The sequence below is a fragment of the Pagrus major genome, chromosome 13 (assembly GCF_040436345.1).
Source record: "Pagrus major chromosome 13, Pma_NU_1.0".
Lineage (NCBI taxonomy): Eukaryota > Metazoa > Chordata > Actinopteri > Spariformes > Sparidae > Pagrus > Pagrus major.
In genome coordinates, this window is record NC_133227.1 from 21,092,846 (window position 1) to 21,105,532 (window position 12,687).

The window sequence follows — 12,687 nt, forward strand, 5'->3', positions numbered from 1 at the left end:
AAATTTTCTTAATTTTTAGGTTTGAAGTTGTTTTAAACTGCCTCAACACTTTTCTTCCCCAGTTTTCTCCCAGTCTCTCGAAATCAATTCAATACCTTAGGGAGTAATTACTCAGATTAAACGAAAACCAATAAAAACAAGATAGATTTAGGAAAATAACTTGGCTAAAATGAAACTAAAATAGAAGTAATATATATAGTATATACAATGATGAGATAATAAAAGGTTTAAAAGGTTTAAAGTTAATTTACCAGAAATCAAGAAAAAGTACATAAATAAGAAATGATAAAAACTGATAAAAGATACAATAAGATGATGAGCAACTCAAGGGATTCATACATTGTATCGTATTGACCATTTCATGGTCATGGTTTTTGTCCGATAGTCACCACCACTCTCTCCACAAGAGAATCTGATTGATTACACATCACGAGTAACAGGCTACAACTATAGTTTTCAAATAAATCGCAGAAAAATGTCGTGGAGTGGAAGGGTAAAATAGCAGAAAATGGAAATGCTCAAATAATTTACAAGTACCTCAAAATTGTACTTGTATACAGTACTTGATTAAATAGTAATTAGTTACATTCCATCACTGGTTACTCTACTTTTTTCTAACATGATATTTTCATTTTTACTGGGAAAGTATATCTGTTTAAAAAAGTGTTGATAAAATACCTTATAAAAATATAAATATTCAATACAAAAGGTCACAATTGACACAACATTGGGGGCATAAAACTTTAGATTTTTATGTAAAGATAAATATAGCAAGGTTTGTTTACTGTGTGTCAAGAACATCAGCATATGAGTTAAGAGACGGCGTATTGATCCTGCGAAAAATGAGCGTTGAAACCGTTTCAAATATTCCGAATTGACATGTATCGATATTTTGGTATTTTTGACAACACTAGTTTCAAATATTGGTTATCATTCTCCTTGAATGATAACCAATATTCTGTATCATATCAACCTTCAAAAGAACAGTCGGTCCCAAATTAAAAGATTCTTCTTCTCCTCACTGGGCCGTTTTTCCTCAAAGCTGAAGATTAAAATTGGCTCACAGCGCCGTTAGCATTTAAGGCAAGAGGAACCACCAGAACTGTCTGGCACTCTAGCTCAAATCTCCCATTTTTTCCTCTCTCACTCTCCCTCTTAACATTTACACACCCAACGCACTCACCCTCATACTTATCCGCCCCCAGCCTCTTATCACCTCGCTTGTTCTGCACACACGCTTTAACCCCAAAAACACTACACTAAAAGCTGCGGCTCTCTTAGACTTCACCCAGCATGTGACCACCCCCGCTGTTTGCCGACGTGGTATCTCCCGCGAGAGAGCAGTCACCTCCCCTCCCTAAGTCAGATTTGTCTCCGCTCCAAGGAAATACACTGTACCTTCGAGTCGAGTAAAGAAACTGTAGTTACACTCTTCCAGCTGGACACCCACAGATACATTAAGGGGATAAAAGGGGGCCAGGTTGTCTTCACTGGAGGAGGTTGGCGTACAAATTTTAGGCTGACAAGTCATGACGAGAATACTTCTGAATCCCTGGGAGATCCTGTGAACCCTCCTCCCTCCTCCTTCCAATGTTTCAGTGGTTGGGGCCATGGCCTCTCAGTCAGGGTAAGAAATGTTTGGCTAGTTGGCTGCTTGACTTATTTCTCTTGGTGTCTGGGAAGAATAAAGTGCTTCATTAATGTTCACTGTGTCATACATGCCATTCTAAATGTTTTTGGATGGCCTTATATAATGGTTGTGTCACAGAAGCCCAGTCCTGAATTCATGTTACTCAGATGACCATCAGTTCTTCCCTTTTTTTTATATGATCATGTTAAAAGTAGGTGACCTGGCTGTTATGTTGTGAGTGGGAGACAGATGAGCTGATTAATTTGGGTACAGAGCGAGCTGTCTTTTCAACTCTGCAGACTTTGACCTTTTCAGTCTGCCACACTGTTGAATGATTACAATAAACATAGCTGGCTGTTACACTTTGATGATAATGAGTGCCATTTAAACTCACATTGTGTAAGAAGTAATTTGCTTAGGCTTGTTTCCATTCCTTTGTTTTGAATCTTCATCGCCTACCTTACTATGTTGGCTGATTGGCTTTTTCTGGCTTGGGCCTTGGATTCAGGCTAAAAGAAAGGCTCATTTATGATTTGTGCCTCTGACATTTGCTCTTCGAATTAGTAAAATTAAGGTTTGCTTGTACTGAGTGCTGCTCCAACCAAGCTGTTATTGAGATCTGGTGCTTCTTAGTGGTTTTCCAGAACGCCGCAGGTTATTGAGTCATGTCTTACACATATAGAGCCCATATCTTTGCTACTGCTCTCAGAAAAGAAATAAACAATATGGGGCCCCACTTGGTAAAGGAAATCCCCCAATAGTTGGTTAGAAAAGTTGGGATTCAACTTGAAAGTAAGTTGGAGATGCTGTATGGTATGTAGCATTAGCTGATGGCTGTGGTTGGGGATATCCCTTCCACCATGCTGTAGTAGTAGCAGCACAAGATTATTTTGGAGCGGCTATCACATGTTTCTGTACCCGTCGCTGTCTTTTGTAAAGCCACACTTGCGCACAGCAACTTCTGTCCACTCTATTGTAAACAGTGTGTGTTGACACGTGGAGAACCGCCGATGTAGACAGACGTGCAGTAGGTTCAAAGTTTTTCAGCAATCAATAACTAGAAATGGAAAGTTTCTTAATGAGTGATTCTAATAAAGTTCATCCCCACATTTAATTATTTAGAAAACGGTATTTTGTGGCTTTATTTTTTAATTAGGAATGCAAATTTAAAGCACTTTTTTAGTTTATAGTTGGCCGCCATAACAATCTATCAGTTAATCATAATATATGAAATGTTGGAGTTTTTTTTAGCTGAGATTTGTGTTAACCACTTACATGATCTATGTTTGGTGCAAAATCAGAGTGGGCTACATCAGGAGTTGTCTTTCACTATTCAACAACTTGCAAAGTAATATCCAACCCCTATTGAGGCTACTAAATGGCTTAAGTCTAATAATGTTACTTTGTATAAATGTCTTTTTGTATTGACTTGTATTTTGAATTAATACATTTTCTCATTCCAGTATTTTGATATATTTGATTTTAAAAGTATTAGTTTACTTTTGGACTTATTTGTGCTCAGCACTGATTGTCGGGTAATACATTTTTAACAGGTTGCATTCTTTACTCAGATTAATCGATTAATCATCAAAGCAACAAAATGTACTTCCTCAAGAAATATAGTACAATGTTTGATTTTAGAGTCACATCCCCAGATCGTCAAATACTGACGCTTTGGCTTGGCGTCCGACTCGTGCTGCCAGCCGACAGCGTCAGGATTTCACTTGTGCTTTGAGGCTGGTCTAAAGCCAATTTAAAAACCGGTCGGGCTCAGGGGCTTGATCCATATTCATACAGTGAAGACAGTTTTCACATTCTTCAAAGATTTTCTTTCAGGTATGTCATGGGCTTATTAATTCAAAGCCAAAAGCGCTTTATTTTCGTCCGTAACGAGGACTAGAGTGATTATTTGATAAACAAAACAGGAGATGAATCATTTGTTTGGCTTTTGATCTAACCAAGAAAGACAGAGGAACTTGTTAATTAAGTTATTCTGATGTTGCAAAGGCACAAACAAACATTTCAGCTCTAGTATCATTGAAACCAAGAACAGCCTCCTGTTTGATGATCTTTTTAGTGCTGCTGTGCTACATGATGACCGGGTGTAACCCCCCGTTCACCTCCTAAAAACCAACAGATCAGGTCAATTAGTTGTGCAGAATGGACACGAGCAGTGTTTACAAAGGATCCAGTGCCTGGGGCATTCGACCACTTAGCACTATGCTAACTGTGCCCCATTCACACATTCAACCCCACTCCAAAACTGACATTGACAGGCTCATTTACATGTAAAAGCTGTACCAGTGTACTAAATGTGCACCCTTAGAACATCATTGGTTTGTCTGATTATTTGTTGAGATGTAAAGAGTTTTATTTCCAGGACATGAAACCGGGGCTTTCGTGAACCACAGGTAACATTTATAACATGAAAGACCTTCAAATGATAGTTGGAGCAAAATGACTAACTTCAAGCAGAATTTATTATGTGGCTGCAATAAACCTAGGTCGCTCTAGTAGACAGTGGTCGGTTGTAGCAAGTTTGTTGTTGTGCATTTGAACTCTCACAGTATCTGTTGTTTCATTTTGAGAATTGGTTCTTAGCTGTGCTGTAAGTCAAATAAAGTCCAGAGGTGATAACAGCGCAGCGTCGATGGATGTTTGGTTTATGGATAGCCTAAACGATGTTCTTTTCTTTACACTTCTGCTGATAAAACTTGTGTTAATGGCGTGTGTCAAACAGCTTCACAGTGGTTATGGCCTTGGTCTCTTCCTAAACCTTGCTGCAATGTAGCCTTGTTATAGTGATGACTCACAGTTGGGTGTTGTTTGATGATGTAAAACGGGCAGAAACTTTGTTAAAAGGCTGGTTGGGATATGACTGTTTAGACTTTCTGATAAGCTTACAGATGAATTATAAAAAACTTGGTACTGTTTTGCTTAAGTGCTGGAAAGATTTAGTTGATAACATTAGTAGGTGATTGATGTAAGAGCAGAGACTTTAATAGTCTTAAATGTGTAGCTTAATTTGTCATTTGACTGTCCTGTTTTTCCGCTCTGAAATCAGTTTATTCTTTTTGGTCCTATATAGTAAAGACTGAAAACACTCTTGTATGTTGTGTTTATGATCTAGGAGGAGGCTGTTTGGTTGCTGCTGCCTAATCATGCCCTGTCAACAGCCTTAAAATCATTGTTGTCATTGGCAGAGCTGTCCTCTTAAACTGAGAGGCGACACGCCTGACTTGTTTCAAGTTTAAAAGCTCCCTACAGTAGTTGTGCTTTCTGTTAACCACAGTGTGTGGCAGGCAGAAGCCACACTTTGCCAGGCTGCTTGTTCCTGATGAATATGAAAAGCTGGATCGTTGTTTAACCGCTTTAGAGGTTTGATCACATGTCCTTTCATTTGGCGCTGTTTGCCCCTGATGTGAATCCTTACAACCACTTGCAAGGTCTCTGTCCTCAGATAGCTCCTTCCTTTACTGCAAACTTTATGATCTGAAGTACAGTAAGGGCAGGGACATGTGCCTATGGCTTCAAGCTATATCTTTATTGCAGTAGGTTATTATTTAATCCTAATTACAGTCTGCTTTTTGAGGTTCCTGAGAAAGCTTTCATTCATTTCAAGCTGTTCATCCTTTTCATGTGGTGGTGGGTATACGCTTTTTATAGTCCACTCCCAAATAGAGCTGCAACGATTATTGTCCTAGTCAAATAGTTGATCGACATAAAAATGATTATTTATTTATGGTTTATTTGATAAGGATAGGATAAAATATAAATCAACACACTGAAACGACTATCAGTCTGATGTAAGTATCATAGTGTTTACATCAGATGCTAATTTGCAACACCTGTCCCTAGAAGGGCTCTTACGAAAATAAGAAATTAAAACAATGCGATTTAAAAAAGGCATTAAATTGAGTACAGCATATTACAATAAAGTACACATTTAAAAGTATTAGCTTTTAAGGTGCAATATGTAAAAAAAATTAGTTTAAAACTAAAATAAAAAAAATTACCTAAAATTATCAACAGAATGTGAATAACTTGTGTCAAAGACATTAATATACTCTGTGTAGCATGCTCCTGGTTGTCCAAAGCTCCGGTGCTAACGGTGTAAACAAGAACTCCCCCTCAGTGGATTGGTTAGCTAAAAACCAAACACATTTACGTATACAAACCTCTCAATGTAGGACAACATTTAATGACCATAGTAGTAGTTTCAGCTGGGGTACAAATGTACCATGACCATCTGTACAAGGAGATTATTTGCAGTAGAAGTAGGCTACTGCACGTTGTCTAGACTAGCCTAAGCCTATTAGGGACTACTTTCTCCACAAGTCATCCCTGTGCTGCTCCCCTCTTATTATGATGTGTGGGGTTTTGATAATGATGGTCCGACTTGTGGTTCACCCAAGAAATTGTGACTCAACGTAGACGATGCCAGCCTGACTGTATGAGCTTGTTGTGAAGAGTTGAGCTGGTAGTTGAGCTGGTAGTCATTTACAAACCAAGAAATCATGGCAGAAATGACTCCACAGGTGTTTCTTTCATGAGCATCTCACTTTCATAACGCTCCTTCTTTTCCTGGTACCGCCATGAGATAAGAAGTGTCTTTATTGTCCCCCCCCCCTCAGCGTGCTTTTATGTTGACTTGTTGTCGTTCTGTTTGTGTTTATCAGCAACATGAACCGTGAGGACCGGAATGTGCTCCGAATGAAAGAACGAGAAAGGAGAAATCAAGAAATCCAGCAGGGAGGAGGAGAGGCCTTTCCAGCGAATTCCCCTCTCTTTCGTGAGCCCTACAAAGTGGTAAATGTCTTTGCCTCACATTTAGTTTTTCACGTGTAATTTATGAGTCAGTAACGAGGAATTTGTGACTGACAGGAAGCGAGAAGTGCACATACTACACGGAGAGTCATGTCAATGCAGTTCAGTCAGCACATTTGTTGGGGACATTTATGAAACCCTTTCTTTCGTTTAGCTGTAAGTCGATTAGTTTTTCCTCAGTTGTTGTCAAGAAAATCCTTTTATTTGATTTATGCTTGAGAGTACAGTTTGTTCCTGCTTTATTAATGAAGAAGAAGGAATTGCGTGTTGTTCTTTCACACAGTGACCTTCAGGATCCTGCAGTCTGGGTTTGTTTACAGTTTGTGAGATGAAAGCTAAATGGGGCAAGCCTGAGATGTGCTTTAATACCCATGCGGGAGCTGTTTTATGTGACATGTCTGAACAAGCTCCACTGACGACGACAGTCCTCGTATGATCTCACATAAATTTCAAGATGTAATTGGCCGGTCTGTGTGCCAAAACAGCATGTGGTTATGTGAATCATAGGTTTTAAAAGCAAAATTAAATAATGGTTTCGTTGTCAGATAGTCAGCTCTCGACTAACGCTGCACACAATTCAAAAGAGGCAGTTGGAATGACAGCACCTGTCTTTGGTAAGCTGTTTTGTAGTGCAGCTGAAGAAGGTAAACATAAGAAACACGCCAGCCATGTCTTCCTCCTCCTCCTGCTCAGGCACACATAGATGTAGGCCAGCCAGCTCCTGCCCTGGTCAATGTAATTGTAAAGAGGATTTGAGTTCTCCGCACAGGTCTAATCTTTGCCACTAACCAGATTTGAGTAGAGGTAAATGGCTCCTCTCCTTAGCGAGAGAGCTAACCATCAAAGACGCAACGAAGAATGTGTCCTGACAGGTTGGGAATTGAAAAGGCTACCAGAGGTGAGTGATGAGTGCAGGCGGTGTGTGTTTTGGACCACAACAAGTGAAAGCTGACTTTGAAGAAGGAAAAAGTCCTTGACCTTTTGCAAAGATATATATAAAAAAAAAAAAAGCATCAGCAGCAAATAATTGTATTGTGCATGTCTTTTCTTCTGGATGGCATACTGTGCTATAGTACAACACATGTTAGGAAAAGGCCAACTGTTTAAGGCACTGGCCTTTCTACACTATCTCCCTATCTCTTGCTTCTCTGAGCCTTACGTAAGCTTCAGTACGACTTTTTCCCTTCGCTCTGTCATGCTCCAGTAAGTGCAAGTTTACTGTGTTCTGCATTAAAGGCCATGTGTGCACGCAGCTGCAGCTGTGGCCTCCCAGATGTAGACCAGCAAGGCAGTAACATTTTTATGGTGCAGAGTTGAGGCACTTGTAACTCAGCTGCACAGAATGAAGAGCACAAGATTATCTGAAGAAAATTAGAGCCCCGTAATGTTGGGGTTTTTTTTGTTGGTTTTTTCAGGGAGTAGGAGAATAAACTACTATATATTTTTATATTTGGTGACAGAACATGCACATTGTATGTATGTATGTATAAATGCGCATGTTTTTTAATCAAAGATTCCTTTGGATGCAATTATTAGGATAGGATAAATTCACCCCAGAATGAACTATCAAGTCACTATCTGCACATCCTCATGCTGATGGAAAGTCGAGTGAAGTGTTGTAATCCACAGAACATATCTGGAGCTTCACAGCCACACAGCATTGCAGCATTCTCTAAACAACAGAAGTATATGGGGAGTAATTTTAAAACTATAAAAACAACTGGAAAAACATTAAATGGCTGCGTACAATTCATCGGTCATAACCCGTGCACCCACTTTAGACAGGGTGTGTGCTAGCACTATTAGCTTAGAAGCTACAGTGAAGATTTCAGCGTTAAAAAAGAGTGTAAATAATGTCTTTTTAAATCAATTTGATCTCTGGGCTTTTGGAGACTTGAATTATGTCGGACAGCAAAACAGGAGCCATTTTGTGGGGATTTTTTCCAGTTGTTTTTTTATGTTTTGAAAAAAGTCCCTGTCTAGTTCAGTTGCTCAGGAGAATGCTGCAACTGTTTTGCAGTGAAGCTCCAGAAATGTTTTGAGGACTATGAAACTTCTCCCTATTTTCCATCGGCATGAGTGTAAGTAGTAGAAGCCTTTTAAGAAGGCTTTTTGAACCAAATTGTGCCAAGATCTAACTTGTCGCAGAAACTAAGCAAAGAACATAACTCAGGAAATCAAAATCCATCAAGAACCACAAAGATTAGGCAAATTAGACGGTTATCAGATTAAAAACTGATGGTTAGGTTTGTAATTTTTGCATGTGAAAAGTTACCAGAGGAAAGTTGGAAGAGCTAGCAATCAGTGTTATGGTCCTTGTAATTTACTGTTGTGGAAAGCCAATATTTGAAGTAATGTTAGGAGGATAGTCCCTTGCTCAGGATTGGGGAGTTTTTGCTCGGCAGAAACTAAAACTTGATCAAGGTTTCCTCTTGTCAACATGGAGGCGAAGTTCCTGAGTTCTTGAACAGGTTCCTGAGAAAGGTTCTGTGGACGAAACGCTGTAGCAAAAAGTTTTGACAGGGATATAAAATGGCACAGTGTTAGTATTATGTTACTATAATACAATATTTACAGTACAGTACAACTTTCTTGTTTTTATTCTGCCAACTCACAAAAGCGCTGCAATCACAGTCTCTGTAAACACTGAGTTTGTTGAACAAACTGTGGAATGAGTTCAGCTGTTTCCAATTTACCTTGAGAACTTTCTTTTTAGTCCTGTTTTAAACATCGGCCGACAGAATGTGTGTAGAGCCATAACATCAGCCTTTTGAAACACACATATTAAGTACTCGTATTTTCAAAAGCAGAGGGAGACCTGGAGCTCTAATGTAATCATAATAAAGCGTGTCATTTATGCCCGTACAACAAAGTGAAACCAACTCTTCATTAAGAAAAATGGGTGATGCTACACAACTACACACGTTTGAGCTTGGTTGTGCTAGCAGGAGCTAGTGGTGTGCATGTTATGACCAAGCTAGTTAACATTTCCTGCTTGTGTTTCCTCCCCCTCTGTGTGAATCTGTCAAACAACATAAAGGTCTGAGGCTGCATGTGAAACTGGATATTCTGTACAGACGTCTGTCACGGGCTGATTGCAGGCAGGTCTCCTGGAATCTTTGGCCTCAAAGTGATTGATTAACCTCTGTGTTGTAACTATGGGAAGAGTCTTATCTGTTTTCACAGATGGGTGTGGGCTGATCTGGGCCTGAGTTTGAACAATCCAACTGCGTGATTGGCTGATTACTCCTCTCTCTATGTTCGACTGATTATTTTATCAATGTTCAGTCAATTATTGGCACATGGGACTACGATTCATTTGTTTCTTTTGTCAGATTTTTAAGTTTTTCTTTGTAGAAATGAAGCATTTTCTCTCCATTTTCTATGTTTTTGATGGAAAGCAATTAACCCAAGTGTTGAACTTGTGCCCATAATGACTGTGTTCTCTGCCCCCCTTCTCTCCTCTCTGCTTTCCCTCTTTTCATTTTTCTCATTTATTTTCTTCTCTATGCCTGTCTTTTTTTATTTTCTTCATCATCACACTGTCCTCTCCCTCACCTCTTCTTTCCCCCATTCTCTGCTTCTCTCTTCAGTCCAGCAAAGAAGATAAACTGTCCAGCCGTATTCAGAGCATGCTGGGCAATTACGACGAGATGAAAGAGCCGATCGGTGACCTTCCAAAGCTCAGCGGAAAACCCTCTAACAGCTCGTCTTCCTCTGAGGAGAAATCGGGCCCACCTTTGTTTAGCGGGGACCAGCGCGGCGTCGGTAGCAGCAGCCAGAGCAGTAAGTGGACTCCTGTCGGCCCCGCGGCAGGTGGATCTTCATCCCAGTCCCAGAAACGTTCAGGACTTAGCAGCCAGAGGGGCAACGGCGGCAGTAGCGGCAGCAGCAGCAGTAGCCAAAGACACGGAGGGGAGGTGCGGGAAAAGAAGTCAAGTAAACACAGTGGAGGGTCAGAGCATTCAAAGTCACACACATCGAGTCCGGCCAAGGGCTCCCTGAGTTCCTCCAGCAGCAACAGCCACCTGCGGAGCTCCTTGTCTGCGGAGCAGCATCACAGCAAGGAGCGCTACCGCTCCAAGTCCCCACGCGACCGAGAGGCCAACTGGGACTCGCCCTCGCGGGTACACACCTCCTTCCCCAGTGGACAGCACTCGAGTCAGGCCTTTCCACCATCTCTCATGTCCAAACCCGGCTCCATGCAGCAGAAGCCCACAGCGTATGTGCGGCCTATGGACGGCCAGGAAACGGCAGAACCCAAGAGCTCACAAGCAGAAAGCTACAGCGGTCAGTCGCACAGCAGCACCATGGGAGAGATGAAGTCCAACAGCAAGGCCTCACTTTCCAAACTCAAGATCCCCTCACAGCCCGTAGAGGTACGACTTGTCCAGCTTTCTATTTTTAGCTTATTTTGAACCCTGCAGCTTATGTACACAGAGAGGGTGGACTGTGCACATGTGTCACTGAAGATATAAATCTTCTGAACGTTACATGCAGAATATTTAGACTTAGAATAGCAGAGCTGTGTTTATGTTTGAAGCAGATATTCATAATGATGTAATAACTGGAATAAATTACCTCACAGCATGTTACACTTGGCCTGACTGAGCTCCTAAGTCTCATAAAATGCCTGTAGAATGACTCATGCTACTGAAAATGGATGCTCACCTGCTGCACTGTGTTGTTTGTGAACATGTGCTGAACTTGATGTTTCTGTCCGCAGGGATCCGGTGACGCCAACTGTGTTGATGAGATTCTGAAGGTATGTGCCTCATTATGTTGTGCTAAAAACCAAAAGTTCAACCTTTTCAGCCTACTGCCTCGAGTCAATGAAAGAGCATTTAACATTACTCACACCTTTTACAACTAAATTGAGCATTCCTTCCCCGGGTTTTTTCTTTTTCCGTCTTGCAGGAAATGACTCAGACGTGGCCCCCTCCGCTGACAGCCATCCACACCCCCTGCAAAACTGAGCCCTCCAAGTTTCCATTCCCCACTAAGGTCAGCATTACCCTGTTTTTGTTGTTCAAATGATTATGTGTCGTGATGAATTCATTAGGCTTAATTAGTTGTTTATGACTTTTGTATGGTTCAGACCTTACATAACACATGCACACAACCAATCAAGGGAAAGCTTGTTTGGTGAATGTCTAATTGGAACTATGATGCGTGATGGCACTTATTATTGATGAATATTTAATCTGATGAAAGTAGAAGTGCTTTATAGCCAGTTTTTGTGTTTATTTCACTTAGTGCTTGCATGTAAGTATAAACAGCCCACAAATGAAGGAGGAATAAGTCCTTTTTAATTGATTGATTCATGTATTTGTTTACTTGTCAGATGCAGCACATTTATATAATGGATTAAAGCACAAAAAATTAAGAATATGTCTCTTTTTTTTTACCTTTAGGACTCTCACCCTTTTCCAAGTGGACACAGTGAGTATTACACACATTTTCAATTAAATCTTTACAAAACAATTATGTATTCATATATTTCTGATAAACATGTTTATATATACCTATGCCAGGGGTGGCAGAAGTGCACACAATCTTTACTCAAGTAGAAGTAACAAAGTACAGGCACTGAAATGTACTCAAAGAATAAAAGTAAAGAGTATCCCTCTGAAGGTCATTTATTAGTGGCCGTTTTTGTGCAAAGCTAGCTGAACTTCACGTCACATTAATATAATTCAAAGACTATTAAACTTAAAGGTAGAATCAGTAGGATTTGTGCGGGCTGTTTGTAAACGCACCAGAAAGGTAGTTAATAGTTGAGTCTCATTCCCAGGACGTCAAATACGAACATTTTGGATTGGTAAAGCATCCCTAGCGGCAACAAATTGAGAGAATAAAAAGATACTGGCATGGGGCTGCAGTGTCTTTGCAGAACCAAGACACTAAGGCGTTTTCCCTCCCCATTTGAGTCTCCCTCTCTGTCTGTTTCTGTCTTGTTACGTCTTTTATATTGTTTTTTCGTCTGGCTACGTCTGCCATGCGTGATTTGCAGTCTTGTGATATTGGGAAGGCGGTGTGCAACGACAAAAAATACAAATGATTGATAATAATGCATTAAAACTAAAGTAAGGTGCCTGTTTTGGAAATGTAAGAAGTAGAAAGTACAGATTTTTGTGTTGAAATGTAGGGAGTAAAAGTAAAAAGTTGTCAGAAACGTAAATACTCAAGTAAAGTACAGATACCTGAAAAATCTATTTACGTACAGTCAC

At 40.3% G+C, this 12,687-nt stretch overlaps 1 protein-coding gene across 4 annotated transcripts in view; it reads left to right on the forward strand.

Annotated features, from left to right (window-relative positions):
* The window catches only part of aff4 (AF4/FMR2 family, member 4), a 36,828-nt gene that overhangs the window by 9,808 nt on the left and 14,333 nt on the right, over positions 1-12,687 (forward strand). The window contains exons 1-6 of one of the 4 annotated variants that reach the window (XM_073479095.1): positions 1,528-1,627; positions 6,310-6,439; positions 10,051-10,836; positions 11,184-11,222; positions 11,375-11,461; positions 11,872-11,899. In XM_073479095.1, coding sequence (XP_073335196.1) covers positions 1,611-1,627; positions 6,310-6,439; positions 10,051-10,836; positions 11,184-11,222; positions 11,375-11,461; positions 11,872-11,899 — 1,087 coding nt within the window. In that variant the 5' untranslated portion in view covers positions 1,528-1,610. Of the gene's footprint in view, positions 1-1,527; positions 1,628-6,309; positions 6,440-10,050; positions 10,837-11,183; positions 11,223-11,374; positions 11,462-11,871; positions 11,900-12,687 lie in introns of those variants that run through there. The other 3 variants (XM_073479096.1, XM_073479097.1, XM_073479098.1) reach the window with 3 other exon arrangements.